Here is a 26,777-nt window from a genome sequence, read left to right on the forward strand (position 1 = left end):
AAGAACCGAAGCCAGGGTACGTCCTATTGCAAAAACTGGTCGAGCGCTCCCATAATCTGCGACTTCAGCGTGCATATTTCCTCAGAGAAACACAAAGAGAACGCCCTTTCATCGAGAAAGCCGAGGACGGGGAAGGTCGGTTTTATTTATATAACTAGTGTCCTAATCTTTTCTCACAAGCCGATTTATAGCCCAATTCCAAGTCAAAATCCAGAGGTCCGCCAAAGGATGTCCTAGACCGCATTAAGGCAAGCGCTACGTTGCATCGAATCGACGATAGCGAGCCGGACCCGCTAGACTGCCTGTCATGACCATGTTGAATATTGTTCGCTCACGAAGAAATCTGCCATGTATCAATCATATACGTACACTTACTAACACACTAGCCAACCGATATGTAGTATCTTCAGCAATGTTGTCAATAATATTTGCTTTGTCACATCTATCACCGTTGATACACCGGACAATCACTGCTCGGTATACCCTCTTGCAAAGTGTGTAGGCGCCGGGGTGCAGGTCACACTTTAAAACCGGGAGGTGGGCTGAGACGGTTGTATGTTTTCTGATGGGTCTGAAAACTTCAGGCAGCAAAATGGCCGCAACTGGCAGGTGCATTATCCACCCATCACTGACGTGTAAATCTACGCAATCGATGCTTCGAAAGGAGAAGGCAGTACCAATGAACATTCTCATCTATGTTCTATACAGTGCCAGATGCAGCGGGAAGAACAGCATCCTCGTCACGACCTAATGTGGTATATAGCATGAGTGGGATCGAATGAAAGGAAAAGGAGTGAAACTCGCCCTCATAGAACTTCTGCAGGAATGTTCGGTGTGGCCGTTGGTTATTTTGGAGTAGAATCCCATATATATGGTCCGGTTGCTTCCAACAGTTCAACGTCTCCTGGAATTCCTGCTGGCCCTTGAGCAGTAACACCTCGATGGCGCGCTGGTCTGTTACATGGCGGTTCTGCTCAAACTTCTGGCGAATTGATTGGCGCAGGTAGGTTGGAGTGACGTTCAACGCATAGATTGTACAAATCTCAGGAACCTTGAAGATCGTTCGGTTAATGTCGGGTAGGTAGGTAGCTCAGTCGGTAGCAAACGTACAGCACGGACCCATGCCCTGTATAGGTCAATAACTCGAAGGCGCGCTTCTGCGCGGCTACTTGAGATGCGCGTCATCTGCGCGAGTCGGGAGGGTATTGTGGTCATGGTCGGCCTGAACTAGTAACTAACAGCGTCGTTGTTGCAAAGCGGCTCAGCGGGTGGAGCTGCTGACATAAGCTTTTCCTAAGTTCATTTGAGTATTGTTATCCAGGCTCCTTCCCAACCACTGCTTCGAGTGTGGAAGGGCTACATCCGAGGTCACATGATACAACAAAATTTCAAACCCAGCATAACCTTATTCCCCTCACACTCTCAGCAGCGGCTGGAAGATAACATTTGTAAACAACGTCAGCCACAGTGGCTGAACCAGCGGAACGCGAAATTTATTCATGTAGAACGAACTTAGGGTTAGAAAGACGCAGGTATTTTTGTATTAGAAAATTCGTGCTACAATTGAGTCCGGGACAGTAGCACATTAATGTCACAGTTGATGTTGACAGTCGTACAATGGAACATTCATTTCAATACCTATTGACTACATTTGAAGATGCTGGAATCAAGCCTTTTCAATTCTTCTCAATGCTACTCACTCGCCAGGAGCTCAACAACCATCCACATGTCCATGAACTCCTTGTACATTCAGAAGACTTAATCGGTGCAATTATCAAGCATCCTTCGAGACCATATAACTCAGTACACACGGTGACCCAACTCATAAAAGGGGTATATGTCCGTGAAGTGCGCACCATGGCTTCCGAAGAAAATGGGTCGCACTTTGGGGCATCAAGTGCAAACATGCAACAACTCGAAGAGTTCAGTATCGAGGAGACCGCACAGACAATGAAGTCTAATGCACCAGGATTGTGGGGATTGCTTGGGATTCTACTCGGCGAGGATGAGAGGTTGGGAAGTAACGAAGACGTGGTCATGAGCAATGCGGAAGAAGTTGTCGATGACTATTATTGGGATCAGGTGGAAGCAATAGAACTCGAGGGGTTCATCAATGCACTCACCTCTGAAGGGGATACAGTGGCCTTGAAGCGAGATATTCACACAAATAGACGTGCCGCTATATGTAACATTGTCAGTATAATGCCTTGCTCGCATGTCAATGTCTTAGATATTAATTAAATCAGAAAAAGGTCGTGATTTTGAGTATCATGATGCAGAGTATGAACCGGAAATCCAATGCACTACAGAGCATCATCGGGATATTCTTGCAGTCAATGCACACACCGCAAAATGTCGTCGACACTCTCGCTCGCATCGGAATATCAATATCCACAGATGCCATTCATGCTGCAGTGAAATCTATGTCAGCCGAATCACAAAATGCGATGCGAGAACTTGGTCAAAGTCTCCTCGCGTCATATGCCTATGACAATTTTGATGTTGACCTCAAATCTCACCTTCCTGTCGTGGAAAAATCAAATGATTCACTGAAACACCTTACCTCCGGCCTAATGTTTCCGCTGCGACATGGTATAACTATTGATGATTTGAAATGCTCCGAAGAGCTCTGGAAGCAGTCAGCTTTGAATACTCAAGCAATAGAACAGGACTTACCTCCCCATAGAACTTGGAAGGATCTTCTATCCATCCACTCCAAGTCCGAAGTCACCCGAAACCTAACAAGACGGGACCGTTTCAACGCATGGTTATTCTTGATGGATCTATGCACTCACGGACCAGAGTATTTCCACCTCTTCAAGTCGGAGATACCCCCACCTGAAGTTATCGAAGAAATACCCTTACACAAAACATCAATCACAGCTGCTCGGGCAATGGATATCAATAATTCAACTGTTAGTGGGAACATACGCGCAGTCACAGAACTTCTAGCGCAGGGAGGAATTTACGATCCGGTTGGCTCTGAATTAGAGTCACCAGATATCTCCCAGCACGTAGTTCTAATTCACGGAGACCTTGGAACAGGTGAACGTCTTCAAGCGGCACAAATACGGCGCTCCATCGAGGCCACCCCATGGGACCGGTTGCAACACATTATTTTCATTCCCGGTCTTTTCCATTTGAAGATGGCATGTGCCGATGCCATCTGGCGGTGTTTCCTGCAACCATTATCAGCAAGAGAAGACGATACTAGTCTTATGCGAGACATCACGCAACTTCGACCCAGGGAGACTGGAATATACTGTTCCAAACCAGGATTTCGACGGATGCATGTACTCATCGGCAGTTCCGGCACCTGTCGTCGGCTCGATTGCTGGCGGATCCATGTGAAAAACAAGTCTCCTGCTTATAGCAGCCTCGAGGAGTTTGCAGCATCTAAACCTGTCCTGAATGAGTTGATAAAAATGGCAGATGAATTGGCGCAGACTTACGTAGCAAATTATAAGCTCCACCGCATCCGTCGAAGGCCAGAGGAGGAGCGAGATGTCCAATTTGAAAACTCGCTCTTGATGAACAAATACTTCCTACTTTACGAGGAATTATCATATGCAATGAACCGTGGGGACATTGGACGCACCGAAACATGCATAGTTGCATGGATCCCTATACTCAAAGCGACGGGCAAGCACAAGTACGCCACGCACATGTCGAATTTCCTCATTAATCTTCACTTCGTATATCCGCCTGGACTCCGGTACGTTTGTCAACCGGTTTGTCAACACATGGTACTGATCTCACGAGGCACTAGACGCGCAATACGTTACCATATTCTTGTTAATCCCACCGGCAAGGAAACGAGTTGGCGTGCTGTCGACTGGTGTGTTGAATTGAACAATTTGTTTACAAAGGTCAAAAATGGCGGCAAGGGACCCAACCGCACCGTCGAGCGCATTTTCCTCGAGTCCCCACTGGTACATGCATACCGGAATGCTCAGACAATGATACAAAAGAATTTTCTACTTGCGCACCTCACGGCAAAACACGCTGGACCAAACATGAGGAAAACATTTGAATTACTATCTATTCAGCTCGCCAAACAATCCCCACACATCCCAACACCCAGCAGGAAAAAGTCGGTTTCTGATTCTTGACTTGATTGACAAAGGAAGGGAGATGATGGAAAAAGCCACACGAGGCGAGGTAGACGAGGAAGAAGAGGGTATGGATGCAGGAGAGGGTAGAGCCGATTTAGACGATGTATTAGTCGAGCTGGTTTATTAAGCGAGACGCATTGTTATTTTCTTTGTTCGGTCCAGCATGAGACGGGTGGCTTGGACAAACACGATTGCGCGCTGTTAACGAATGAATATTTTAGAGAATTTGAATGCAAACAGCGAGACACTCACCATTGTGGCCCTCTTGACCGCAGGCGCTACATTTGTTCTTGCGCTTGGGAGCATTGGAAGTTGTAGCAAGACAAGGAGATGGCGTGGATGGTGTTGGAGGAGGAACATTGGTGTTGGTAGCGCTGGGTGTGCGGCTTAGAGGAGTCATAGCAAAAGGGCTTGCACCAGGTGGTGCAAGCGTTTGAATAAGTAATACGACCTCGTTTCCAAACCTATCCGCATCCGTCCACCCTATCTCCTTCTTCAGCTCAAGCATGCTGTGAATTTTGCGATGATGCGCGCAGTCAACGATGCGATCTAGCATGGAGTTGGGTAGGACAACGGAAGGGCCGAGGTCACTGAGATGAGCCCAGCTGTATGTTGATATGGTCTTCTCCTCACGCCAATCATAAAGGGCGTCCAACAGCGCAAGGTCAGACACTTCTTGTTTGTACTTGGGAACGCGGGAACGCCGGGTTGTGGCAGAGAGTTCATCAGTTGGGGAGGAGTAGGTAGAAAAGTGGTCAGGATGGTGAATGTCGCAACAAACCATGGGCTGTGAAACCATGCAGCGTGAGCAGCCTAAGATATGGTCTGGGTCACAATCGAGGTGGTCAAAGTCTGAGAGGGCGTGAGTGCGGTCCCTTTCAATTGAATAGAAATTTCTCACCAGCCGCTTCATTATCAAAGCACACATTAAAGACCTTCCTTCTACACGTCAATCCTGTACGTTTATCGGCATTAATAAGGTAATCCACGCCGGGATCCAATTCCCTCTTCTTCCTCTTTTCAGCTCTGGTTACATGGTGAGCGTTTGCCATTACATCCTTCAATTCCTGCAAACTATTCACGCTTTGTATATTAGTGTCATCAAGCTCGATATCGTAATCTTTGTCATTGACGACTCGAGAGGACGGAGCTGATGGGGGGACATTGGCGGGTACTTCTGAGAGAGCAACTGTGCGACGCTTATTGTTTCGTGCCTCCAGTAAGTCTGCTGCTTTGCGTTTGCGAGTGTTCTCACGTTGTGTTTTTCTGATGGCCCGAGCCTCCCGCTCGTCATCAAAGTGCTCTTTCTCAGCGAAGAGCAACCCTGTGCCCATCAACTGCTTGTTTCATGCAGCGCGCCCCAAACGTTGCCATAACGTGGCAAGGTGGCACGTTGCCCGCCATTGGATGACGATCTTGATATCCGGAACATCCATACCCTTTAAGTTGTCAGTAAGTTATTGTTTGTTCTAAGTTTTTTGTGTCTTACCATTCCGAAGGAGTCGGTTGTACAGAACCCCCATGTTTCTCCCGATACAATGTTCCCAAGCTTGGCATCCTTGTAAGTACTCGACATGTCTGAATTGAACCATTTAATTTTGTCGCGGAACTCAGAAGGCAGACGCTTGCGAAGCGAACGAGCAGCATTGATGGCATCCTGTATGTCGTCGAAGAAAATGAGGAATTTAGGGGGTGGTTGATCGCCTCGTTTCCACCCAGCCGGTATCAAGAACGCTAGATCAGCGTAGCTGTGAAGTGCGTGAATTATTTTTTTGACTCCAAGCTTAATATTCGGTCTATCCGTAGAACACCGGATAGTCGTCAACTTGTCAGCCCGCATGTGAAGGAGGCGTACCGCATTAGAGAGTGCGTGTTTGGTGAGTGTTGCGGATGTAATCATGATAGGGACTGCTGGAGGCAAGATATAGCGGAGACGTCCAAGCTCCTTGTACTCTGGCCGAAATTCTCCCCAATCGGTAAGACAGTGTGCCTCGTCAATGATGATACTGATAATGCGAGAGCTGAACAAGTCATCCTTTAGTAACCTTTCAAACTCTCCATTCGGCTTCATAATCTGTTCAGGGCTAACAGGAACCGCTTGGTACTGGAGTGCACGAATTGCCTTTGGGTATTATTCGGTGAGTAAAATTTTGTGGTTAGAAATCAGACTCACAGCGAAGTTTGCAGTAGTCGCAGTCTCGCTGCTTATCGAGATAGCTCGTATGCCTGCCTTGGCAAGTGACGCGGCATTCTGCTTCCCAAGCATATTCAAAGGTGTGATGACAATTTGTATGCCCTGCCGGAATAACAATGGTATCCAGAATCCAAGTGTCTTGCCCATTCCTGTGCCTGCAGTACAGAGCACATCATGGTCCCCTTTTAGCAGCGCTTGTGCGACCTTCACTTGCCATAAACACGGTCTGACTCCAAATTTTTGCTGCGTGACAGACTGAATCTGACCTAAGGAAGGAATATCCGAACTGATTGTGAGTGATGGAATAGGAGCGGCCGAAGCCATTAATGGCAAATGTGTGTTGCTACATCTACGTAGCACGAATTTTCTAATACAAAAATACCTGCGTCTTTCTAACCCTAAGTTCGTTCTACATGAATAAATTTCGCGTTCCGCTGGTTCAGCCACTGTGGCTGACGTTGTTTACAAATGTTATCTTCCAGCTGCTGCTGAGAGTGTGAGGGGAATAAGGTTATGCTGGGTTTGAAATTTTGTTGTATCATGTGACCTCGGATGTAGCCCTTCCACACTCGAAGCAGTGGTTGGGAAGGAGCCTGATTGTTATCTATCTTATCCGCCTGAAAGCGATTCTTCTGATCTCTTGACTCCTCACAACATCACACCCAAGAGAATAAGATGGTCAGAGGCTCAGGTAACAGTCAATTTTGACTGGATTAGAGATTCGTTTCTTGAATCCTTATCGAACAGGTAAATTTAAGACCAAGCGTGGCGGAGGGAGGAATTTCAGGTGCAATTCGCCCACCGTTGTCATCCCATCGTCAACGCTGAATAGCGTTGTTTAACTTAGCAAACACCTGGAAATAGACGAGAACGGAACTGCTGTGTCGCTTGATAAACGATGGTGAGTTTTTCATGGGAGATAATTATGGAATTCGGTTCAATAGTTTGTCCTGATCAGGGCTCCTCGTGATCAAGAGGGCGAGACCGACTCAGACGAAGAGAACAAATTAGAGGAAGAGGAGGAGGAAGACGAAGAGGAAGAAGAGGAAGAAGAAGAAGGGGCCAGCGGCAGTGTCGCACAGCCTGAGCTAAGTCGTGCCGAGCGAAAGGCGCTCAAGAAGAAACAAGCGGACCAGAAACAACAAGCGGAGGGAGAGAGTGACACAGATGCAGATCTAATAAATCCCAACCATGTCGAGAAGAAGATGAATATATCTGATCTTGGCGCACCTCGAGAGCTAACTCGTAGAGAAAGGTGAGTATCCACATCTCGGAAATAATGTCACTGACTGTCTATTTCTCAGGGAGGCGAAGGAGAAACAAGAAGCCAAGGATCGCTACTGGAAGGTCAGTTTGAGCAACATATCATGTCTTCGTTCAGCTTACTCCCTCGACTGTAGCTACATGTTGCTGGAAAGACCGATGAAGCAAAGTCAGATCTCGCTCGCCTTAGAAAGATCAAAGAGGAACGTGAGGCTGCTCAAGCCAAGAGGAAGGCTGAAGCCGAAGGTTCGCTGCGATGTCTACCCAAGTCATACATAATGATACTCACTATCCCGCAGCAAAGGCCGCAGAGATAGAGGCCAAGCGCAAGGCAGCCGAGAAGAAGCGTACTTGATTTGCTCACGCTCCAATCGTGATAAGACACTGATAATTAGTCTGTGTACTGCTTGCGTGGCATTCTGTAACTGTAATCATCCTGCGAATGCGCTAAGTAACCAGAGGGAATTTGCACAGTGCACGCTGTGGAAGTTATCTGGGCGACACTCATCCGGCCACCAAGGCCGAAGAAGCACGGAAAATGTGGAGCACGCAGGATAGTGAAGAGGTACATGGGCTATATACTGCACGATCCGCTATTCACTCGCATTTCAAATGGCTCTTACGAGCGATGTACCACCACGCACGCTTGCGCTCGTGCTTTGCGTTATTTCTGGTATCAGTGTCACGGGAGTGGTCGTGACGCTTTTTATGCCACTTCTTCCGGAAGACGGAGATAGGTTCGATCGTGCTGCGAGGATCATCTCAAGAGGGTGTCTTGTTGTATTGATAATCGCGATGCCGATCGTGAATCTTGTCCTTATATATTTTGGTATGTGTGGATACATCGATGTGGGTGGAATATGGATGTTTCGTGGTCAACGACAGTTGCCATCGCTGGGGATTCGACAGCAAGGCAATTTCGCACTGCGAGTCTTGCAGCTTGGACAATCGTTGCATCTTTAAGGGTTATTGCTACGTTAATCATCATTGTGAGTCTCGTATTCAAGTTTCTATGGTGTTTCTGATTGACGAGCGTTTTTTCATGCAGCTGTTGTACCTTTACTTCCTGAGAGCGTATTCCCAAGCGAGGCATCCTTCGAGATATACCAGAGAGACGTACTACTAACCGTCATTAATGGCCTCGAAGGGTGTTGTAAACTCACCTGTGTCCACTATGGAATCATCGATCGCATTCTCGGTAAACCAGATGCCCAACTCACGAAAGAAGCTCTTACAGTAGGCCTCGATGAAAGGCAGGCCTCGATGATGAATTACAAGCGCTTGATGATCCCGAGATGGTGCGTTCCATCACGTCCTATTATCGAACGGTGATTATACTCCCATGGATTGATTGGTGTTCGATCTAACAAATGGTATGACACAGACCTAACGAAACAAGGGATATGGCAACCTCCCCTTCTTCCCAAGTTAACCTCCAACCAAACATAAGCCTCCCCACCTCAGAAAATGCACCACCCCCAATCCACGCAAATTCACATGCTTCGATGCTCTCTGATCCAGCGTCTGTCTCTACTTCTCCTCTAACGCTCGCTAAGATTCAGGAGGAGGGAGAGCAAGTGGGGTCTTTGCTCGATGTGTTGATATCAGCCCTGATCGAACCTGTCCCATTCGGTGTTGATATAAAGATGACGATTTCAGGAGAATATTGTTAGGTGAGTGCGATCCCAATCGCACCTTTCCTTCTTTCCGCTCCCGTATTGAATTGTGGATTGACGAGTGGGGAGTGAGAGGAATTGAGCGGGGCTGTGAGGTCACAGTGCGATGCGTGCGGCAGGTGCGATACAGCTCGGGGTTGTACGTGAGGTGGAATGAAATGGCATTTTTTTTATTTTGTTTCAATAGCATTGTACTGGACTTGATGTTAATGTATTCTGATATCAGATGATCGTTCGTTAGTGATAACGCCACTTTAACCCAACGGGTCACGAAGTACTCTGGTTTGCATCGACACCTATATGATACTCTCAATTCCCGAATCCATCTTCATCTTCGGTATCCAGTTTCGATAACTGGTATCAAGCTACTTGCGATTCGGACGATAAAAAACCTCGATTAGCGATGCTTTGGTAGGTACCGGCATCCATTGAGCCTGACTTGATAGCTATGATAGGGAGATATCCTTAGGGTCTTTTTCTCTGCTCCCGTATCAAGTTGTTCATGTTCGTTGTTGAAGCTATGTTGCAGCTAGGATTTTATACATGTTCGTCACGAATTGCAACGGCAACTTTGAGCTGCAGAAATGAATTAATAGCGTAGATTGCAGACAGAGGTGACGAGTTGTATGGTATCAATATCGTACATAAAAGACGGCTCGAAATACATCAGAAAGAGTAGGTAAAGCATATCAAGGTCGTCGAGAGATGGAACAGCATGCGACTTGTGAAGGATGAGGAGATTTAATGATGACCGTCTGTATATTCAGGAGAGAGACAACCGAGAAAAAGCCAGAAGCGAGTCCAAAGTCCAGCCTGTCTGATCGTTGCATCTGGGCGCGAGGTCGTTGAGGTCGTGGCTATGCCAGTAGCATCGCCAACGGGAGGTGTGGAGGATGAACCAGAGATCGCAGCCTGTTGTTGCGAAGATGACTGGGTGACATTGGGTTTTGGAGGCCGTGAGCTACTTGCGGTAGTAGGGATCTTCGGAGGAAATAGGTTTTTCCGTTTCTCCCTCGCGCAAGCATTTCTCTAGGTGAAATTAGGTGGTGTAGGACGATCAAGGAAGAGAAGGAACATACGCGTTTGCCCTTCGCATACGGGACCTCAACAACTGCGGGACTGGGTCCTTGAGACTCGATGCCCTCGCCTCTTTGTCTGCGCTGTTTCAAAATGTTTCGAGTCCAGTCGAGAGGAGAGGACAGTGGTGTAGCACGAGCACTGGAGGGGCTGCGGTTGCGGTGGAATAAACGGTCGAGAAGTGTGCTGCCAGGTGATACTGAGGAGGCGGCACGCCTTCGTGCAGAGGACTGAGAACATGCCAGAGGTCAGGAAATAAAATAAAATAGATAGTGAATCCTGTTGACATACATGGGAACGATTTGGTGGGCTTCCGTCGAAAAAACCCTGGGGTATCCGATAAGCAGGCGGACGTCGTTGGACCGGAGGTGGTGCAGCACTAGCCTAGAGTGTATATAGTTAGAACAACAAGATCTTTTGATGAAAGTGTCGCGTACATGGACTGCCAACTTGTTGGCCTGGCAGAGCGCGTTCAGTTGTGAAAATATACAATGAGGTATGCATATCAACTCACCTTTGGATCCGAAAGAAGGTCGTCGAGGCCGGCCTCTGTAACAATCGCAGCAACACCCCATGTGTACGCGTTTTTGTCCCGGCAGCCAGTGGATATCAACTTTCCATCTTCCGAAAACGATATGGACTCAATCCAGTGTGCGTGCCAGAGAGGCGGACCGATGAGTTGTCCATTGTCGAGGTTCCACAATAGCACTGTATGGTCTAATGATGCGCTTGCGAGGACGCGCTCATTAGGTGATATTGCAATGGCACAGACCGCGGAAGTGTGCACTTCCAGTGGTGCGGTTTGCTTCCATGTTTTGGTATTCCATTTCCTAATCGAGCAATCGGATGACCTGGAGATAAGAGTTTTTCCGTCCTTGGTCCAAGCCAGGCAAGTCACTATATTTATGTCCTTTGAGAGTTGCGACGAGCTCGCCTGTCTTTGTGTCCCAGATTTTGATGGAGCACTCGATGGGTTCAATTGGTCCTTCAGTCCGGGGCCCATCATATCCACCAGTCGCAATCATGGACATGTCTGGTGAATAGACCGCTGCCCACACGTAGGTGTGCCCAGTCTTGGTTGGCTTGAGGATTATCTCCCCGCTTTCGACGTCCCATTGCCTCGCAGTCCCATCGGAGGATCCACTTAACACTCTTCGACTATCTCGACTCCAGCAGACAGATAACACTCGTTGTGTATGCCCCATCCATCTAGCGATGACTTTGCATGTGTCGATATCCCACAACCTCACTCCGCCGTCCTGACTCCCGCTAACCACTTTCTTCCCGTCCGGAGACAATGCTATACAGTACACTCCACTTTCTCCGTCTCTCCAGTCTTCTCCTATCTGTTTCCCGCTCTTCAAGTCCCATACTCGCAGCGAGCCGTCAACTGAACAAGTGATGATCTGCTGTCCACCTGGCAGGTGTATGGCGCCTTCCACTATGTCAGTGTGTCCTTTGAATTCCTGGTGGGGTTTTATTGCTAATATCTCTTTCGGTTTAGCAGTCGGTGAAGCCATACTCCAGAATTTCAACTACGGAGTGCAGCCCCGTGTCAGCTTTCATCGATCAATTTCAAGACCTATCACTTACAAGGAGGTCTCTAAGCAGCGATTCACAGGTAGCAGGGAATGATGGCTTTGGTGGAAAGTCACAGTTGAATCCACTGCTTCCTGGTACGTTGTTGAACATGCTGTATCCTCGTGTTCGCTTCACAGCTTATACACAGCATAGGCTGTGCACCTGAGGCGCCCAAGTATCATATGATCACATTTAGTGAAGCTTCAGTCCATGATTATCTGGTTCTCAACAACTATGGAAGGCGAGAGGCCGTTGGCTGCCAAGGATTCTCATGGGTTCTCATTGTCAGCTGCTGTCGAACGCGACGATGAATTACATCGCAGTGGCTTGCGTTGCCTATATGCTAGCAACATATAATCGGCACTGAATTCTCTCAAACTCACTGGTGCTTCAAGTTAGAGTCGTCCTCTACCTCCAATAAGGACGTACATCAGATTAGCAACATCCTACGAACAAACAGCTAAGGGATATTCCCTACCACGCACTTCATTCTTCTCTTCTAGCTGTACGATATTCCTCCCGGTGATTGAGACAAGGTACTCGAAACCGCGATTCCGAACAGACAGGTTCTGTTTCGCGCGTCGAGAATTGGGTATGAGTAAGGTGGTGAGTTTTTCATGGGAGATAATCATGGAATTTCGTTCGATAGCCTGTCATGATCGAGATGGCGACGCCGACTCAGACGAAACGAACAAATCGGAGAAGAGGTGAAAGAGGAGGATGATGGAGAAGAAGGGGCCAGCAGCAGTGTCGCACAGCCTGAACTAAGTCGCGCTGAGCGAAGGGCGCTCAAGAAGAAACAAGCGAGGGAGAGAGCGATATAGATATGCAGATCTAAAAACCTCAACCATGTCGAGAAGAAGACGAATATATCTGATCTTGGCGCACCTCGAGAGCTAACCCATAGAGAAAGGTCGGTGTTTACGCCTCAGGAGTGTCACTGATCGTCTATTTCTCGGGGAGGCGAAGGAGAAACGAGAAGCCAAGGGTCGCTTACTGAAAGGTCAGTTTGAATTGTCGAAGTATATATCATGTTCTGTCTTTTAGCTCACTCCGTCGACTGTACCTACATGTCGCTGGAAAGACCGATGTAGGCAAGTCTGATCTTGCTCGCCTTGGATATCAAAGAGGAACGAGAGGCTGCTGAAGCTAAGAGAAAGACTGAAGCTGAAAGTTCGCTGCAATGCCCATACAAGCCATTTACAACGATACTCACTATCCCGCGGCAGAGATAGAGGCCAAGCGCAAGGCAGCCGAGAAAAAACGTACTTGATTCTGATATATCAATCGTTATCAAGACTCTGTAATGCATAGTCACTGTAGTCGTATGGAGCTACGTTTCCGCCTCGTCGATCGCCCATCCAGCCAACATAGTTGTAAGACCGCAAGGAATATAGAAGATGCAAGATAAAATCGCGAGGGAAGTGACCAAGGGACTGCGGGCAGGCATTGAGTGCACTTCTGGGAACCTCGGGGCACCGCGGCGGTTAGGGCTTTCCTCCATAGCCGCAAATAATCTGTCAAGCATCTTGTGAACATCCTCTAATGGTAAGTGTCTTAACGTTAGATCACCGCAACGTCCGAAAAACGCACGAGTTACCTTCCCGTGGGTCTGAGCCATGATACTGTAGTTTTCTGTTCTTTGAGAAATGCTCGCTTCTGGCAAACTTGAAATCTCTGTGCTCTCGCACACAAGTCCGTACAGTTTCTTCAAAAATATGAGCCTTGATGACGCGCCTATCGTGCGATGCAACATACCGTCATCAGATAGTGCCAAGAGAGCTGCCGCACCGCCAACAACACGGTAAGACCGATCATGCACCAACAATTTCAATATTTGCGAGATTTCTTCCAAGATGACCGAGCGAAACTCTTGCGAGACAAAGGTTCTTTCCGAAGAAGAATCCCGAATCCCGAAAAGAGTGTGAAGTGCCATCGCAGCATTGCTTTGTGAGGCCCACTTCTGGTGATCCAAGGCCGCCACTATGGCGCGGAATATGGGAATCTTAGCTTCTTTAATCAACTCTTTCCCATCGGCTTGATTTTTCTTAGCATATATCATTATGCAGGAAAACGCGTGCTCACGATAGTCGGACACGATGTCCAGGAAATCAAATGCTGCATGATTGAGCGCTGTATCACCCCTTTTAAACATAGTACAAAGGGCTGCCGTTGTGTGAGCTTTGAGGACAGCTGCCCTCAGTTCATCTATACAAGTGTCGAGGTCTCGGGAGGGGAAACGCAGCAGCGCACAAGCTTACCGTTGCTCATGAGGCGTCCGAGCACCTCTTTACCAGGTTCATTTTCGACCGTTGCGTTAAACAATCCTTGCTTGACAGCGCTGATGATATAGTCAGGTGCGGATAGCCTAATCATAGCTGTTCTGATGTTGTCTGAATTGCATTGAGGAAAATTCGATCATGAGGTCAGGTGAAAAACTGACCGTAGTCCAGGATGCGAGAGAATGCATAAGCCGCAAACAAAGACTTCTTCTGGTGTTTTAAATGATTGACCAACGTAACAACGACATCTTCCTCGATTGCCTTGTGATATCGTATGCGTGCTGAAAAACGCTTAGCAGCAGAAGAGTTGTTATGGTATTATCAAGACACTCACAATGCGGGAGAATCGACAACATCGCGAGAATAGCTCCGCTACTTGTTTCGGGCTTTCGACTTTTCATCAGCGACACCATGTCCTTGATATGTCCATTTTCAATCAAGTCACCCTGAACGTCAACTGGAGGTCCGCTAGTCAGGCGCTGTATGAGTGTAAGTGCATATGCCGCACCATAGTTCGCAAGTTGGCCAAGGATTTGGATGGCAGGATCCTCAATGTCAGTTAAGCGGTGTTCCAACATGTCGACCAAAAGTGCCAGAAACCCGCGTTCTGGGCGGAGTAATTGCTTACGGAATTCCTCTGTATCTTGCAATCAGCGTATCGATTGAGCGACAGTGACATGAGAAGCCTACCGTGCGTTGAATATGCACATATAACATTGCCCACCGGCGGCGAGATATAAAAGTCGTGTTGCTTCAAACGTTTGATAAGCGTGGGAATTAGAACCAGGACCTCAGCTTGCGCGTTTTCTGCAACGGGTTGTCAAGCACACGCCTGCATTGAAAGAACTACCGAAAATACCGTCATGGACAAGGGCAGCAAGTATGCGTAAGGCCGCTACCAAAATTTCTTCGTCTGCGATCGGTCATGTCAGCTTGACTGTAAGCGTACGTTCAGATCGAAACTCACGTTCGCTGCTAAGAAGATCGATGATGTCCTTTGCGGCCCTTTCCGTCACAGCTGGCCGATGCACACCTAGAATATCCCAAAGTCACAGAGTGAATATCGTTCCGGTAGGCTGAATTACGAACCATGGCCGGCAAGTAACGACAAAGTCTGCGATGCATGAATTTGCACCATCAACGATTCGGTTTCGGAGACCCCTCCAAGGTCTAGTACACGCTGGAATGTTGCTGCGCTCAAGATCTCATTCCCTTCCGGAGCATGCTTGACTAGGGCTGGAAGGGCTTTGCAGGCTCGAATCTGATCGATATCGTCCTTGCTATCCAGCATTTTCAACACATCAGTGGCTGCCCTCTGCAAGTATTCTGGGTCAAGTTCGGGCACTGCAGAGAGTGAGAAGACGTCCATGCAATTCACCATGACTTACATAGCTCGCTTAATGCAACGGTAGCACTGATACGTACTTTCGGATCATCGCTGTGACAGACCAACTTATTCAACTGGCTCTCCCAGCTATCCGATTCTTTAATCGCAGCCCTTCCTTGTTCTGTGAAGCGCTTAGAAGATAAATTACAATCAAGAAATACAACACCCACCAAATGAGGCCATGAATGCCAGTCGGTCAACCGCGTCGAAACACTCTACTCCGTGTAACTGGATATCTCTTAGAAGTGAGGGCACGGTTGATTCATCGAAGATGTCCTTCTCCCACAGCTGACCCAGTTTCGAAAGTCGTTGTTGGCTGGCTGGATCATTCCAGTACAGCAATTCTGGCCAGACGTCGAAGTCCTTCCAGAACTTGGCCTTGGCTCTATAGTTGCCTTTGAACAAGACAGAGGCGTGAATCTTCTGTCCGGGGAGGATCACCCGAGGCGCGCCACGATGTAGCCTTCAGGAGATTCTAATGAAATGGATGCGCAGCGAAAAGTCCACAGTACGTACCCGAACGCGTGACTATCTCGAGTGCCATAAACAACCCGCTTGACAGGAGCGAATTCGAGCATCCACCACATGCTCCTTAGTGATTCGTACGTCCTCTTCTGCAGGTCATCCATCTTCCAGACGACTTCGGTGGGCTTCATCCTCAAGCCTGCCTCAACAGCCTCCTTTCGCATCCATAGCAATGGAATGTCGCCTGATTGAAGCTTCTCGTTGAGTCGATTGCCTCCGCCACTGAAAATGTCCGTTATGAAATCAAGATGAGGAGATTTCAAGGCATTCAACATACACGTCCGAGTGACTACCTGCAAACCAGACCTCCTTGATGCGATCGGAATGGGATTCTTCTGTATTTGCACCATGTATATACTCTGGAAGGAATTTGACTCGCCGCTCATCCAAGGCAAGGGCATGCCTGAAATAGCACATATGGTGGCTGCCGTTAGTAGTCGAAGGTAGCGTCTTCCCCCTTCCAACGCCAACCGAAGAAACAGTATCCCTTGGCATAAATAAGTAAACACATCATCCATGGTTCAAAGGTGGATGTCTTACCATACGCCGATGAAATGAATATGGACGTGCGATCTGCAGAACGTGCCCTTGAAAGTTTCAGCAAGCTCATTTGCCCAGGTATGTTTGCGTGGAGATTGTATTCTCTCTGAGGCCTTTTCATCTATTTTCGAGTATAGCTCGAAGGCGCTAAATGTGGCCGAGATCAGAAGGGAGCGATGGCACGAGATGGGACTATGCTTACAATGGTATTTGCTCGTTGTTTCCGGGGAGGATCAATCCGACCTAGAGTTCAAAAAAATCAACATCCGTTTTTGGTCAGCGCCTCAATCCAGACGACTCACGCGGTGTATCATTCCAGCAATTGCTCGGGCCTGGTAAGCGCCCCTGGAAAACCCTATGACCAGTTGATATGACGCGAGGCATCATTGCATCTAGTAGCACAAGAACCTACCAAAAAGATAAATCCTATCACCATCGTCATAATTTTCTGATATCCATCGATAGGCTGCCAGTATCACGGTTTCGAGATTCCTGAATGATTGCTCAACAATGCTTATAGAGTTTAACCTTCTCACATACCAAGCTATAAGCAAATCCACCTTGCTGCTCAGCCAATACTGGACGTATGAGAGGGAGCGCCAGGACGGGCGTGCGTGCGTGCCCACCCCGCTGTTGTAATAAGTGAGTTGGTCTTCAGATTTGACAAGTTGGCTGTAGAGCTCGACGACATTGGTGTTCTGGTCAGCTGTTAGGCAAAGAAACTGGCTCCAGTAGATACGCACCTTGAGTCCAAACCGGTTCGATGATCCATCAATACAGACTACTAAATTCCTGCCCTCCTTGTACTTGGAGCGTAACGGACACGTGTATTTATATGTAGGGTAGCTTGTGGTTGTAGGACTCGGACAAGGTACATCAGTGGTAAGCAGCGACTCTCTGTCAGAGGGGAGCATGGTCAACGTTGGAGCTTCGCATGGGATTCTAGAACTTATTATGCATTTGTTGAGCAGGCAAGCGCGTGGCTAGTGCCCTTCTCGATGAAAGATCAGCGCCATGACCAATTCGAGGCCTTAATGTAGCATGGGAGACAGGCCTTGCAGTAAAACACACCCTTTTAGTCATTCATAGGTGAAATATGGATGCACAGATACTGAAACGTTAATTCAGACCATCACTAGGGTATGAGCCCAAACCGGAGCGTCCAGCAGAGCGTCGCGAGGCAGACCACGTTCTTAGCACCTGCTGCAGTCACCCGTCTCCTAGGATATGAGTCTGTCAGCTGGGATAGGAGGAACGCTAGGATGGCGGGGATGGCAGCGGTGTCGAACCCGCGGAAGTTCTCATCAGGGGGCTGCTGTTACCCCGATCGTGCTATGATACTATTGAGCCTATACACCTGATCGGGGTGCAGGCTCTGTCGTACGACTGCAACCGCGAAACGACAACCGGCTAGCTGCATCCAGTAGCCATGATCCACCAGCAGAATAGTACGGTTGGGGAGGTGGGACTGTGTAGTGACCTCCACGGCGTGGTGAAAACACCAGTGTAACTTAAAAGCCCTCGGAAACCTTGTCAGCTCTGCTTATTCTTCGATAAATGATAAATAACTTCGATTGGCTGAGACCATAAGCATAAAATTATGTATTGATTTTATCACTTGAAAGTTGCCCAAAGCACTCGCAAACGACTGTACATGAAGTGAGAATGTGGCATGTGCTGCATGGATGAACCTCGAGATTTGCACCAAATGTTTGTGACGTTCTCATCATTAAAATTCTCAAAATCCGATGTTGCCTTATTTGGACAATTTACTGTGCCACAAGCATATGGATGATGATACCCGGGTACCAGTGAAAACCCACCAATAAAAGAGAAAGACTGGAGCCAAAAGTACGTCGCAATGCCCACACAAACCAATTACAAAGATAATACCCCCACAACAAAGGTCACAGAGATAAACGCCAAGTATAAGGTAACCGAAAAGAAACGTACTTGATTCTGATATATCAATCGTTATCAAGACTCTGTAATCATGTGCACGCGAGTTACTTTTCCGCCTCATCGATCGCGAACCCGGCCAGCATGGCTGTAAGGCCGCAAGGAATGTAAAAGATGCAAGATAAAATCGCTAGGGAAGTGACCAAGCGACTGCGGGCAGGCATTGGGTGCACCTCTGGGAACTTTAGGACGCCGCGACGGTTAGGGCTTTCCTCCATGGCCGCATACAACGTGTCAAGCATCCTGTGGACGTCCTCTAATGGCGAGTTAGATCCCCGCAACGTTCGAGAAAAAACATAAGTTACCTTCCCGTGGGTCTGAGCCATGATACTGTAGTTTTTTGTTCTTCGCGAAATGCTCGCTTCTGGCCGATTTAAAATCTTTGTGCTCTCGCACAAAAGCCCGTATGATTTCTTCGAAAATATGAGCATTTACGACGCGCCTATCGTGCGATGCAACATACCGTCATCAGATAGTGCCAAAAGAGCCGCTGCACCGCCAACAACACGGAAAGACCGATCATGCGCCAACAATTTCAGTATGTGCGAGATTTCTTCCAAGATGACCGATCGAAATTCTTGTGTGACAAATTCTGTTTCAAAAGAAGAATCCCGAATCCCTACAAGAGTGTGAAGTGCTGTTGCAGCGTTCTTCTGTGAGTCCCACTTCTGGTGGTCCAAGGCCGCCACTATGGCGCGGAATATGGGAATCTTGGCTACTCTAATCAACTCTTTCCCGTCGGCTGCAATTTTGCTCAGCATATATCATTATGCATTGATATGCGTGCTCACGATAGTTGGACATGATGTTCAGGAAATCAAATGCTGCATGATTGAACGCTGGATCACCCTTCTTGAACATAGGTACAGAGGGCCTGCCGTTGTGTGGGCTTCGAGGACAGCTGCCCTTAGTTCATCTATACAAGTGTTGAGATCTCGGAAGGAGAAAAGCAGCGCACAAGCTTACCGTTGCGCATGAGGCGTCCGAGCACTTCTTTACCAGGTTCATTTTCGACCGTCGCGTTAAACAATCCTTGCTTGACAGCGCCGATGATATAGTCAGGCGCGGATAGATCAAGCATAGCTGTTCTGATGTTGTCTGCATTGTGTCAGGGAAGATTTGATCATGACATAGGTGAAAAACTGACCGTATTCCAGGATACGAGAGAATGCGTAAGCCGCAAGCAAACAGCTCTTCCGGTGTTTTAAACGATTGACCAATGTCACAACGACACCTTCCTCGATTGCTCTAAATCGTATGTGGGCTGAAAAAAGCTGAACAGCAGAAGAGATGTTATCATATGAGAAACTCACGATGCCGGAGAATTGACAACATCGCGAGAGTAGCTCCGTCACTTGTTTCGTGATTTCGACTTCTCATCAACGACACCAAAGCCCTAATATGTCCATTTTCAATCAAGTCACCCTGAACATCAACTGGAGGTCCGCTAGTCAGGCGTTGCATGAGTGTAAGTGCATATGCCGCACCATGATTCGCAAGTTGGCCAAGGATTTGAATGGCAGGGTCCTCAATATCAGTCAAGCGGTGTTCCAACATGTCGACCAAAAGCGCGAGAAACCCGCTTTCTGGGCGGAGTAATCGCTTACGGAATTCCTCTGTATACTGTGATCAGCACATCAATTAAGTGACAGTGACATAAGAAGCTTACCGTGCCTTGCATATGCACATATGACATTGCCCACCGGCGGCGAGATGTAGAAGTCATGTTGCTTCAAATGTTTGATAAGTGTAGGAAGTAGATCTATGACCATAGTTTGCGCTATATCTGCAACGGGTTGTCAAACATACGCTTGCGTTCAACGAACAACAGTAAATACCGTCGTGGACAAGGGCAGCAAGTATGCGTAAGGCCGCTACCAAAATTTCTTCGTCTGCGACCGGTCAGGTCAACTTGAATGTAAAAGCGCGTTCGGATCGAAAACTCACGTTCGCTACTAAGAAGTGCGATAATGTCCTTCACAGCCTTTTCTGTCACAGCCTTTTCCGTCGCAACCTTCTCCGTCGCAGCCGGCTGATGATCGTCTAGGATATTTCAGTCACAAAATAAGTATCGTTCAGATAGGCTCAATCACGAACCATGGCCGGCAAGCAACGACAAAGTCTGCGATGCATGAATTTGCACCATCAACGATTCGGTTTCAGAGACCCCTCCAAGGTCCAGTACGCGCTGGAATGTGGCTGGGCTCAAGATCTTATTGCCTTTCGGGGCATGCTTGACTAGGGCGGGAAGGGCTTTGCAAGCTCGAATCTGATCGATATCGTCCTTGCTATGCAGCATTTTCAACACGTCTGTGGTTGCCTTTTCCAAGTCGTCCGGGTCAAGTCTGGACACTGCAAAGAGTGAGAAGATGTCCATGCAATAGGTTCACCATGACCTACATAGTTCGCTTAGTGCAACGGTAGCACTGACGCGTACTTTCGGATCATCGCTGTAACGGACTAGCTGATTTAACTGGCTCTCCCAGCTGTCCGACTCTTTAATCGCAGCCCTCCCTTGTTCTGTAAGGTGCTTAGAAGATATATCATAACAAAGAAATGAAACACCCACCAAATGAGGCCATGAATGCCAGTCGGTCAACCGCGTCGAAACACTGCACTCCGTGTAATTGGATATCTCTTAGAAGTGAGGGCACGGTTGATTCATCGAAGATGTCCTTCTCCCACAGCTGACCCAGTTTCGAAAGTCGTTGTTGGCTGGCTGGATCATTCCAGTACAGCAATTCTGGCCAGACGTCAAAGTCCTTCCAGAACTTGGCCTTGGCTCTATAGTTGCCTTTGAACAAGACAGAGGCGTGAATCTTCTGTCCGGGGAGGATCACTCGAGGCGCGCCACGATGGAGCCTTCAGAAGATTGTAATGAATTTATCGATGCGCGGCGAAAAGCTTAAAGCACGTACCCGAACGCGTGACTGTCTCGAGTGCCATAAACAACCCGCTTGACAGGAGCGAATTCGAGCATCCACCACATGCTCCTTAGTGATTCGTACGTCCTCTTCTGCAGGTCATCCATCTTCCAGACGACTTCGGTGGGCTTCATCCTCAAGCCTGCCTCGACAGCCTCCTTTCGCATCCATAGCAATGGAATGTCGCCTGATTGAAGCTTCTCGTTGAGTCGATTGCCTCCGCCACTGGAAATGTCCGTTATCAAATCAAGTTGAGGAAATTTCAAAACATTTAACATACACATCCGAGTGACTACCTGCAAACCAGACCTCCTTGATGCGGTCGGAATGTGATCCTTGTGTTTTTGCACCATGTATATACTCCGGAAGGAATTTGACTCGCCGCTCATCCAAGGCAAGGGCATGTCTGAAATAGCACATATGGTGGTCGCCGTCCGTGGTCGAAGGTAGGGTCTTGCCCCTCACAACGCCAACCGAAGAAACAGTATCCCTTGAGATGAATGAGTAAAGAGATATCATCCATGTTCCAAAGGTGAAAGCCTTACCATACGCCGATGAAATGGATGTGGACGTGTGTCCTGCAGAATGTGCTCTTGAACGTTTCAGCAAGTTCACTCGCCCAGGCATGCCTGCGCTGAGATTTTCTCTTTGAGGCGTTTTCATCTATTTTCGAATATAACTCGAAGGCGCTAAATGTCGCCAAGATGAGAATTCTAGGCTGTGACGGCACGAGATGGGACTATACTTACAATGGTATTTGTTCGTTGTTGCCAGGGAGGATTAAGCCGACCTAGAGGTTAAAAAAAATGAACGACCTGTTTTGGTTAGCACGTCAATCCAGGCGACTCACACGGTGTATCATTCCAGCAAGTGCTCGGGCCTGGTAAGCGCCTCTGGAAAAGCCTGTGACAAATTGATATGACGCGCGGCATTATTGCATGTGGCACAAGAGCCTACCGAAGAAATAAATTCTATCGCCATCTTTGTAGTTTTCTGATATCCATCGATAGGCTGCCAGTATGACAGTTTCGAGATTCCTGAATGATTGCTCAATAATGATTGTAGAGTGCAATGGGCGGACGTACCAAGCTATAAGTAGATCCACTTTGTTGCTGAGCCAATAATGGAGATATGTAAGAGAGCGCCAGGACGGGCGTGCGTGTGTGCCCACTCCGCTGTTGTAATAAGTGAGTTGGTCTTGATCAGATTTGATAAGTTGGCTGTAGAGTTCGACGACATTGGTGTTCTGGGGAGTCGTGAGGCAAAGAAACTGGGACAAGTAGATACGCACCCTGAGGCCAAACCGGTTTGATGAACCATCAATACAGACTACCAAATTCCTGCCCTCCTTGTGCTTGGAGTACGGACACGTGTACTTGTATGTAGGGTTTATGGTGGTGGTAGGACTTGGACAAGGTGGATCGATGGTGCCGGGGAGCAGCGGCTGTATTGTTGAGGGGAGCATTATGGTTAGAGCTCCGCATGGGATTGGAGAAGTTATTATGCATTTATTGAGCGCTAGAATATCTGTTGGACTGATGAAAATTAGACACGCGCATGATTGTTAGTGCCGTTCTCGATCGAAGATGAGCGCCATGACCAATTCGAAGCGTAAATCTGTCTAACCCTGCAGTGAAGCGCTACATCCTTTATGTAAGACGCACAAATCACGCACCATTCAATCAGACCATTCTCGAACAAGACTAGACCGTTTGACGGTACGCGCGGCAGCTTCTCTCGTAAGTACCTAGTAGTGCATTCAAGGGCAAAGGTCCGATCAAGGCTTGCTCGCCGGTCAATGTATTAGGCAACTCAATGGCTACAAATTGAACTATTTCGGGCTAAAGGTGGGAACCGGACAGCTGATGCCCGGCGTCCTTCATGGCATCCTCGATCATCACCCGTGACTCGTGCACTGCCATCTTCTACTTCCTCGACCTGCGCTGGAACCGCGCGACATACATGTCATGTCATGGGCTATGTCTCTTATCACCGTCCTGGGCGATGTGTCCCCTTATCACCGTATATGAATTGCATCCTCGTTCGTGCTATAGCCACGATCCGTTTGATCTCTTCCCGCTATTTTCATATCGATAGACGATTCACTTGACCGCTTTTGTTTAGTAGCGGAGCGATACTAAGCAGCGGCACTCCATCTCACATCAACCTGACTTGTGGAAGCGGACCCGCGCGGTACAAATGTAGTCCGACAACACCTTGGAATCCTACCGCCCGCGCACTGAGCTGCGACCGGCTGCACATGGTCATGGTACTACTGTAGGTGACCTTATCAAGTAACATGGCCTTCGTCGTGCAAGACACTAAAGGGAAGTTCTGCTTGTGCTGTGACCCTCGACGTCATATTACGTGTGGATAGTAATGGACATGACATCTGGTATTATGTATCGAAGGTTTCCCGTGGTCCGTGGATGACTTACAGAAGTAGCTAGCATGAGCTCGCTCCAATAATAGCTGCCATTAACCCGTTTCATGGTTTTCGGGTCGGGTCCATTGGATTCACAGTTTGGGACTCTATTCATGATGTAGCGAGGTACGAGCGAAAAATAGAGTACGATCTTCGAGCGAACAAAGACACGGCATCGAACCTCTTGCTTTCGTCCCGCGACCATCGTCCATTGCTGCGCAGTCATTCCTCCAAACACTGACACAGCAACTCAGTTGGATCCTGAGGAAACCCAAGTTACCTAGTCACAGCGAAACTACCCCACCCGCCCTCGCAGCTCAACTCTTTCTTAATCTAGGTCTTCTTCTTCGGAGCCGAAAGCTCAACGTCACCCCACCCATAGTTCACTTCACACTGACCAGCACCTAGTACGGACAACATCATTCTTGGTTTAAGAAGCCTCCGACTAAACAAAGCAATCCATACGCCAATCTACTCGACAGCTGCATCGCTAGGATATGCAGATCCTAATGCGGAACGAGCTTAGGCAGAAGCTCAGGAAGAAGACGGCTGCCATTGGATTAGGAGAATCACAAGACCTGGGACTTATTCCCATCAAGCTACGACGGAACTGCAGCTCGCTTCATCGAAGATTACTGGATGCGCTACCTGCCGATGTGAGGGTGAAGATCCACGCAGGGTTTCAACCGGTAGCCGACGAACCCGCACCTGGTGGCGTGAAAGTAGACTCTGGACGGGATGGGCGGTTACGCGGCCTAATAATCACAGCATGTGAAGCATCGTCAGAATCTCCCTTGTACTTTACTACAGGCTACTTGTTTTGATCAGTGACTGCACGTTTGGATTAAAGGTCTTGCTAAACAACCCCTCGAAGACACACCGGTTTGAAAATAACGTCAGATAATGAAGTACCTCTTTGTATTCGCTCAATCACATGAACAGTTTAGTGTGCTAGAGCTCTCGATATCTGAGCCTCATGGTTTTACGATAGGCTTTCATCAATACGACAACAACCTCGACAAGGCTATCAAACGACCATTCGTGATCCTGATGCTGGACAAAGAAGAGCAGGCACATATTTTGGCTCAGAGATGCATCCTGATAAAATGTGTCTATAACATTCACTGTCTGCTCGAGAGATGCCTAATCAGTTCTACGCCAAGGGCGCATCCCACGAGGTGCTGCATGAACAAAACAGCCAAGCTCGTTCGCAATGGGAGCGATACGTCTCATCGTTCGCGGCATAGCGGAAGACACCGAATCAGCAGCAATAGAAAAAGCCCTAGCAAATGAAGACTTGGAGCCTACTCGGACAATTCCATGTTGGACGGAAGTGTAGGGGGTGCAGCCGTCTTAATGAGAGAAAGCGAGGTGATAGGCAGCAAGAGATTCCAGCTGGAACGCGCGGTGTATGACTCGGAGGCAGAGACGAGTTGTGGGTGCGGCTACTAGAGAGGGATGGAGGGGGGCTCTATGTCCGCAAGCATCGTCCATCAAACAGCGATAAAGGCCACGACGGCATTTCGGTTGCAACTAAGGCATTATCTGATGGATCTGTTCCATTATGATCTCAGAACGCTAGTTCCGGAGGACGAACAATCGGAAACTGATCATCAGGTGGACACCGAGACACACGAGCATTGTGGGAAACGAGGCGGCAGACGAACGATGAGGATGCGAAAAGGGAAGTGAGCGGAGAATCATCAGAAGCTCGAGAACTCCCCAACTTGAATTTGCTCCTGCCAAGGCGGGGAGAGATCCGAGCGCTACCGCCGAGCAAGTCGGCACTAAAGCAGCGCGTCAACAAGGACATGAAACCCATCACGGAAAATTCACCACTGCCGCGTTCTACTTCGCTCGCGATTGACTTCCACAGCCCGGCCTTCGGGAAGATTCGTGACAATGATCGAGACGCTCCCTGGGCGCTACAACTCACTGCTGTTCCAACTTCACACCGGTCACGTCCCACTCAACCAATACCTACAAACCATGATGAATCAGTCACTTCTCGTTAGTCTGTCCGGTATTCGCCAACCACCCAGAAGCACTTTCGCGCAGAAGTTGGACCCCACCAATGCAACGTCAAATATTTGCTGAGCGGACGCAAAAGAATGAGGGCAGCCCTTACATTCATCGCAAGTATGAGAAGACCGGGTATGGTGTGACAGGACGTGAGGCCCAAAGGAAAAGGAGATCAAGGAGAGGTAGACGAGCAGGAAAGATGCACCCCCACTCCTTTCCATATCGGGCGGCTGAAGAAGGCCCCACCCGTTTTCGCACAAGCCGGAACCACACAAGGCTTCGGACGGCGGAGAACACGCATAAATAAAGTGCATTAGCTAACTAACGGCATTCTCGGGACGGAAGACATTGCACGAGTCGCGAATCTTCATGGGGATCGAGTTCACGGTGTATGAGGCTGAGATCGTGGGGGTGATTCAGCACACGATTCACGATGGCTTCAGAATCAGAAGATGTCGAGGTTGAACAAACCTAGGACACGTTAGCCATATCGGAGATTACATAACCCGGCGGTAATATAAAGTATATATAACCTGCGCGGACATATCCGAATGATTAAGCATTCTTAGTGCCCACCCTCGTGTGCCTCTAAGTCAATTATTTTCATTCTTACTTGTGCAATCAAATATCGTATCTATCGTAATCTCAATAGGTTACGAGCCCTGTCGTATCGCATATCGACCCTCATAAATTAAAAACAAACAAAACATGCTGCGCAAATACTCCTATCTAAAATGACTGATCCTAACAACCCAAACACAAGCATGGTTGTTGATCCTCATGCCTCTTCGCGTCCCGCCATTAACC

The 26,777-nt window shown here is 48.2% G+C and overlaps 10 protein-coding genes across 10 annotated transcripts; 4 read left to right on the top strand and 6 right to left on the bottom strand.

The window, feature by feature from the left end:
- Positions 1-429: 429 nt before the first annotated feature.
- On the bottom strand, positions 430-1,331 carry F5891DRAFT_1068454 (NdufA6 NADH-ubiquinone oxidoreductase 14.8 kDa subunit). Its single transcript, XM_041363192.1, has 3 exons — positions 1,111-1,331; positions 805-1,051; positions 430-747 (listed from the first exon to the last, which is right to left on the bottom strand). The coding sequence occupies exons 1-3, from the start codon at positions 1,213-1,215 to the stop codon at positions 701-703; spliced, it is 399 nt and encodes a 132-aa protein (XP_041218425.1). The 5' UTR covers positions 1,216-1,331; the 3' UTR covers positions 430-700.
- Positions 1,332-1,857: 526 nt separating this feature from the next.
- On the top strand, positions 1,858-4,112 carry F5891DRAFT_986368 (uncharacterized protein; the record flags this gene model as incomplete). The annotated part of the gene is made up of 3 exons (XM_041377760.1): positions 1,858-2,193; positions 2,247-3,715; positions 3,770-4,112. 3 exons carry the CDS (start codon positions 1,858-1,860, stop codon positions 4,110-4,112), a joined length of 2,148 nt encoding a protein of 715 aa, XP_041218426.1.
- Positions 4,113-4,221: 109 nt separating this feature from the next.
- On the bottom strand, positions 4,222-6,633 carry F5891DRAFT_1197122 (P-loop containing nucleoside triphosphate hydrolase protein; the record flags this gene model as incomplete). Its single annotated transcript, XM_041368436.1, has 6 exons — positions 4,222-4,313; positions 4,368-4,967; positions 5,017-5,439; positions 5,482-5,554; positions 5,605-6,237; positions 6,289-6,633. 6 exons carry the CDS (start codon positions 6,631-6,633, stop codon positions 4,222-4,224), a joined length of 2,166 nt encoding a protein of 721 aa, XP_041218427.1.
- A 243-nt stretch (positions 6,634-6,876) lies between these two features.
- Positions 6,877-8,173, top strand: F5891DRAFT_71881 (casein kinase substrate phosphoprotein PP28-domain-containing protein). The gene is made up of 7 exons (XM_041372944.1): positions 6,877-7,000; positions 7,057-7,096; positions 7,157-7,210; positions 7,268-7,564; positions 7,614-7,656; positions 7,710-7,818; positions 7,872-8,173. The coding sequence occupies exons 1-7, from the start codon at positions 6,985-6,987 to the stop codon at positions 7,925-7,927; spliced, it is 615 nt and encodes a 204-aa protein (XP_041218428.1). The 5' UTR covers positions 6,877-6,984; the 3' UTR covers positions 7,928-8,173.
- On the top strand, positions 8,174-9,448 carry F5891DRAFT_71882 (uncharacterized protein). Its single transcript, XM_041372945.1, has 3 exons — positions 8,174-8,561; positions 8,621-8,900; positions 8,957-9,448. The coding sequence occupies exons 1-3, from the start codon at positions 8,420-8,422 to the stop codon at positions 9,243-9,245; spliced, it is 711 nt and encodes a 236-aa protein (XP_041218429.1). The 5' UTR covers positions 8,174-8,419; the 3' UTR covers positions 9,246-9,448.
- A 3,341-nt stretch (positions 9,449-12,789) lies between these two features.
- On the bottom strand, positions 12,790-14,781 carry F5891DRAFT_1176646 (uncharacterized protein). The gene is made up of 8 exons (XM_041365769.1): positions 14,697-14,781; positions 14,523-14,645; positions 14,350-14,469; positions 14,168-14,299; positions 13,992-14,114; positions 13,665-13,943; positions 13,507-13,614; positions 12,790-13,448 (listed from the first exon to the last, which is right to left on the bottom strand). Exons 1-8 carry the CDS (start codon positions 14,764-14,766, stop codon positions 13,240-13,242), a joined length of 1,164 nt encoding a protein of 387 aa, XP_041218430.1. The 5' UTR covers positions 14,767-14,781; the 3' UTR covers positions 12,790-13,239.
- Positions 14,782-16,012: 1,231 nt separating this feature from the next.
- Positions 16,013-17,554, bottom strand: F5891DRAFT_963770 (uncharacterized protein; the record flags this gene model as incomplete). The annotated part of the gene is made up of 8 exons (XM_041376043.1): positions 16,013-16,294; positions 16,380-16,587; positions 16,641-16,787; positions 16,843-16,883; positions 16,943-16,995; positions 17,053-17,132; positions 17,181-17,338; positions 17,384-17,554. The coding sequence occupies 8 exons, from the start codon at positions 17,552-17,554 to the stop codon at positions 16,013-16,015; spliced, it is 1,140 nt and encodes a 379-aa protein (XP_041218431.1).
- Positions 17,555-18,597: 1,043 nt separating this feature from the next.
- F5891DRAFT_72128 (uncharacterized protein) lies at positions 18,598-19,556 on the bottom strand. Its single transcript, XM_041372956.1, has 4 exons — positions 19,391-19,556; positions 19,063-19,341; positions 18,905-19,012; positions 18,598-18,855 (listed from the first exon to the last, which is right to left on the bottom strand). Exons 1-4 carry the CDS (start codon positions 19,458-19,460, stop codon positions 18,647-18,649), a joined length of 666 nt encoding a protein of 221 aa, XP_041218432.1. The 5' UTR covers positions 19,461-19,556; the 3' UTR covers positions 18,598-18,646.
- Positions 19,557-21,504: 1,948 nt separating this feature from the next.
- Positions 21,505-22,988, bottom strand: F5891DRAFT_963788 (uncharacterized protein; the record flags this gene model as incomplete). The annotated part of the gene is made up of 8 exons (XM_041376045.1): positions 21,505-21,720; positions 21,806-22,013; positions 22,069-22,212; positions 22,273-22,313; positions 22,374-22,426; positions 22,481-22,560; positions 22,609-22,769; positions 22,815-22,988. The coding sequence occupies 8 exons, from the start codon at positions 22,986-22,988 to the stop codon at positions 21,505-21,507; spliced, it is 1,077 nt and encodes a 358-aa protein (XP_041218433.1).
- Positions 22,989-24,789: 1,801 nt separating this feature from the next.
- Positions 24,790-25,323, top strand: F5891DRAFT_72152 (uncharacterized protein). The gene has a single exon (XM_041372958.1). It carries the CDS (start codon positions 24,852-24,854, stop codon positions 25,239-25,241), a length of 390 nt encoding a protein of 129 aa, XP_041218434.1. The 5' UTR covers positions 24,790-24,851; the 3' UTR covers positions 25,242-25,323.
- The last annotated feature ends 1,454 nt before the right edge of the window (positions 25,324-26,777 follow it).

Source organism: Suillus fuscotomentosus (assembly GCF_016647785.1).
Source record: "Suillus fuscotomentosus strain FC203 chromosome Unknown F5891scaffold_115, whole genome shotgun sequence".
Taxonomy (NCBI): domain Eukaryota; kingdom Fungi; phylum Basidiomycota; class Agaricomycetes; order Boletales; family Suillaceae; genus Suillus; species Suillus fuscotomentosus.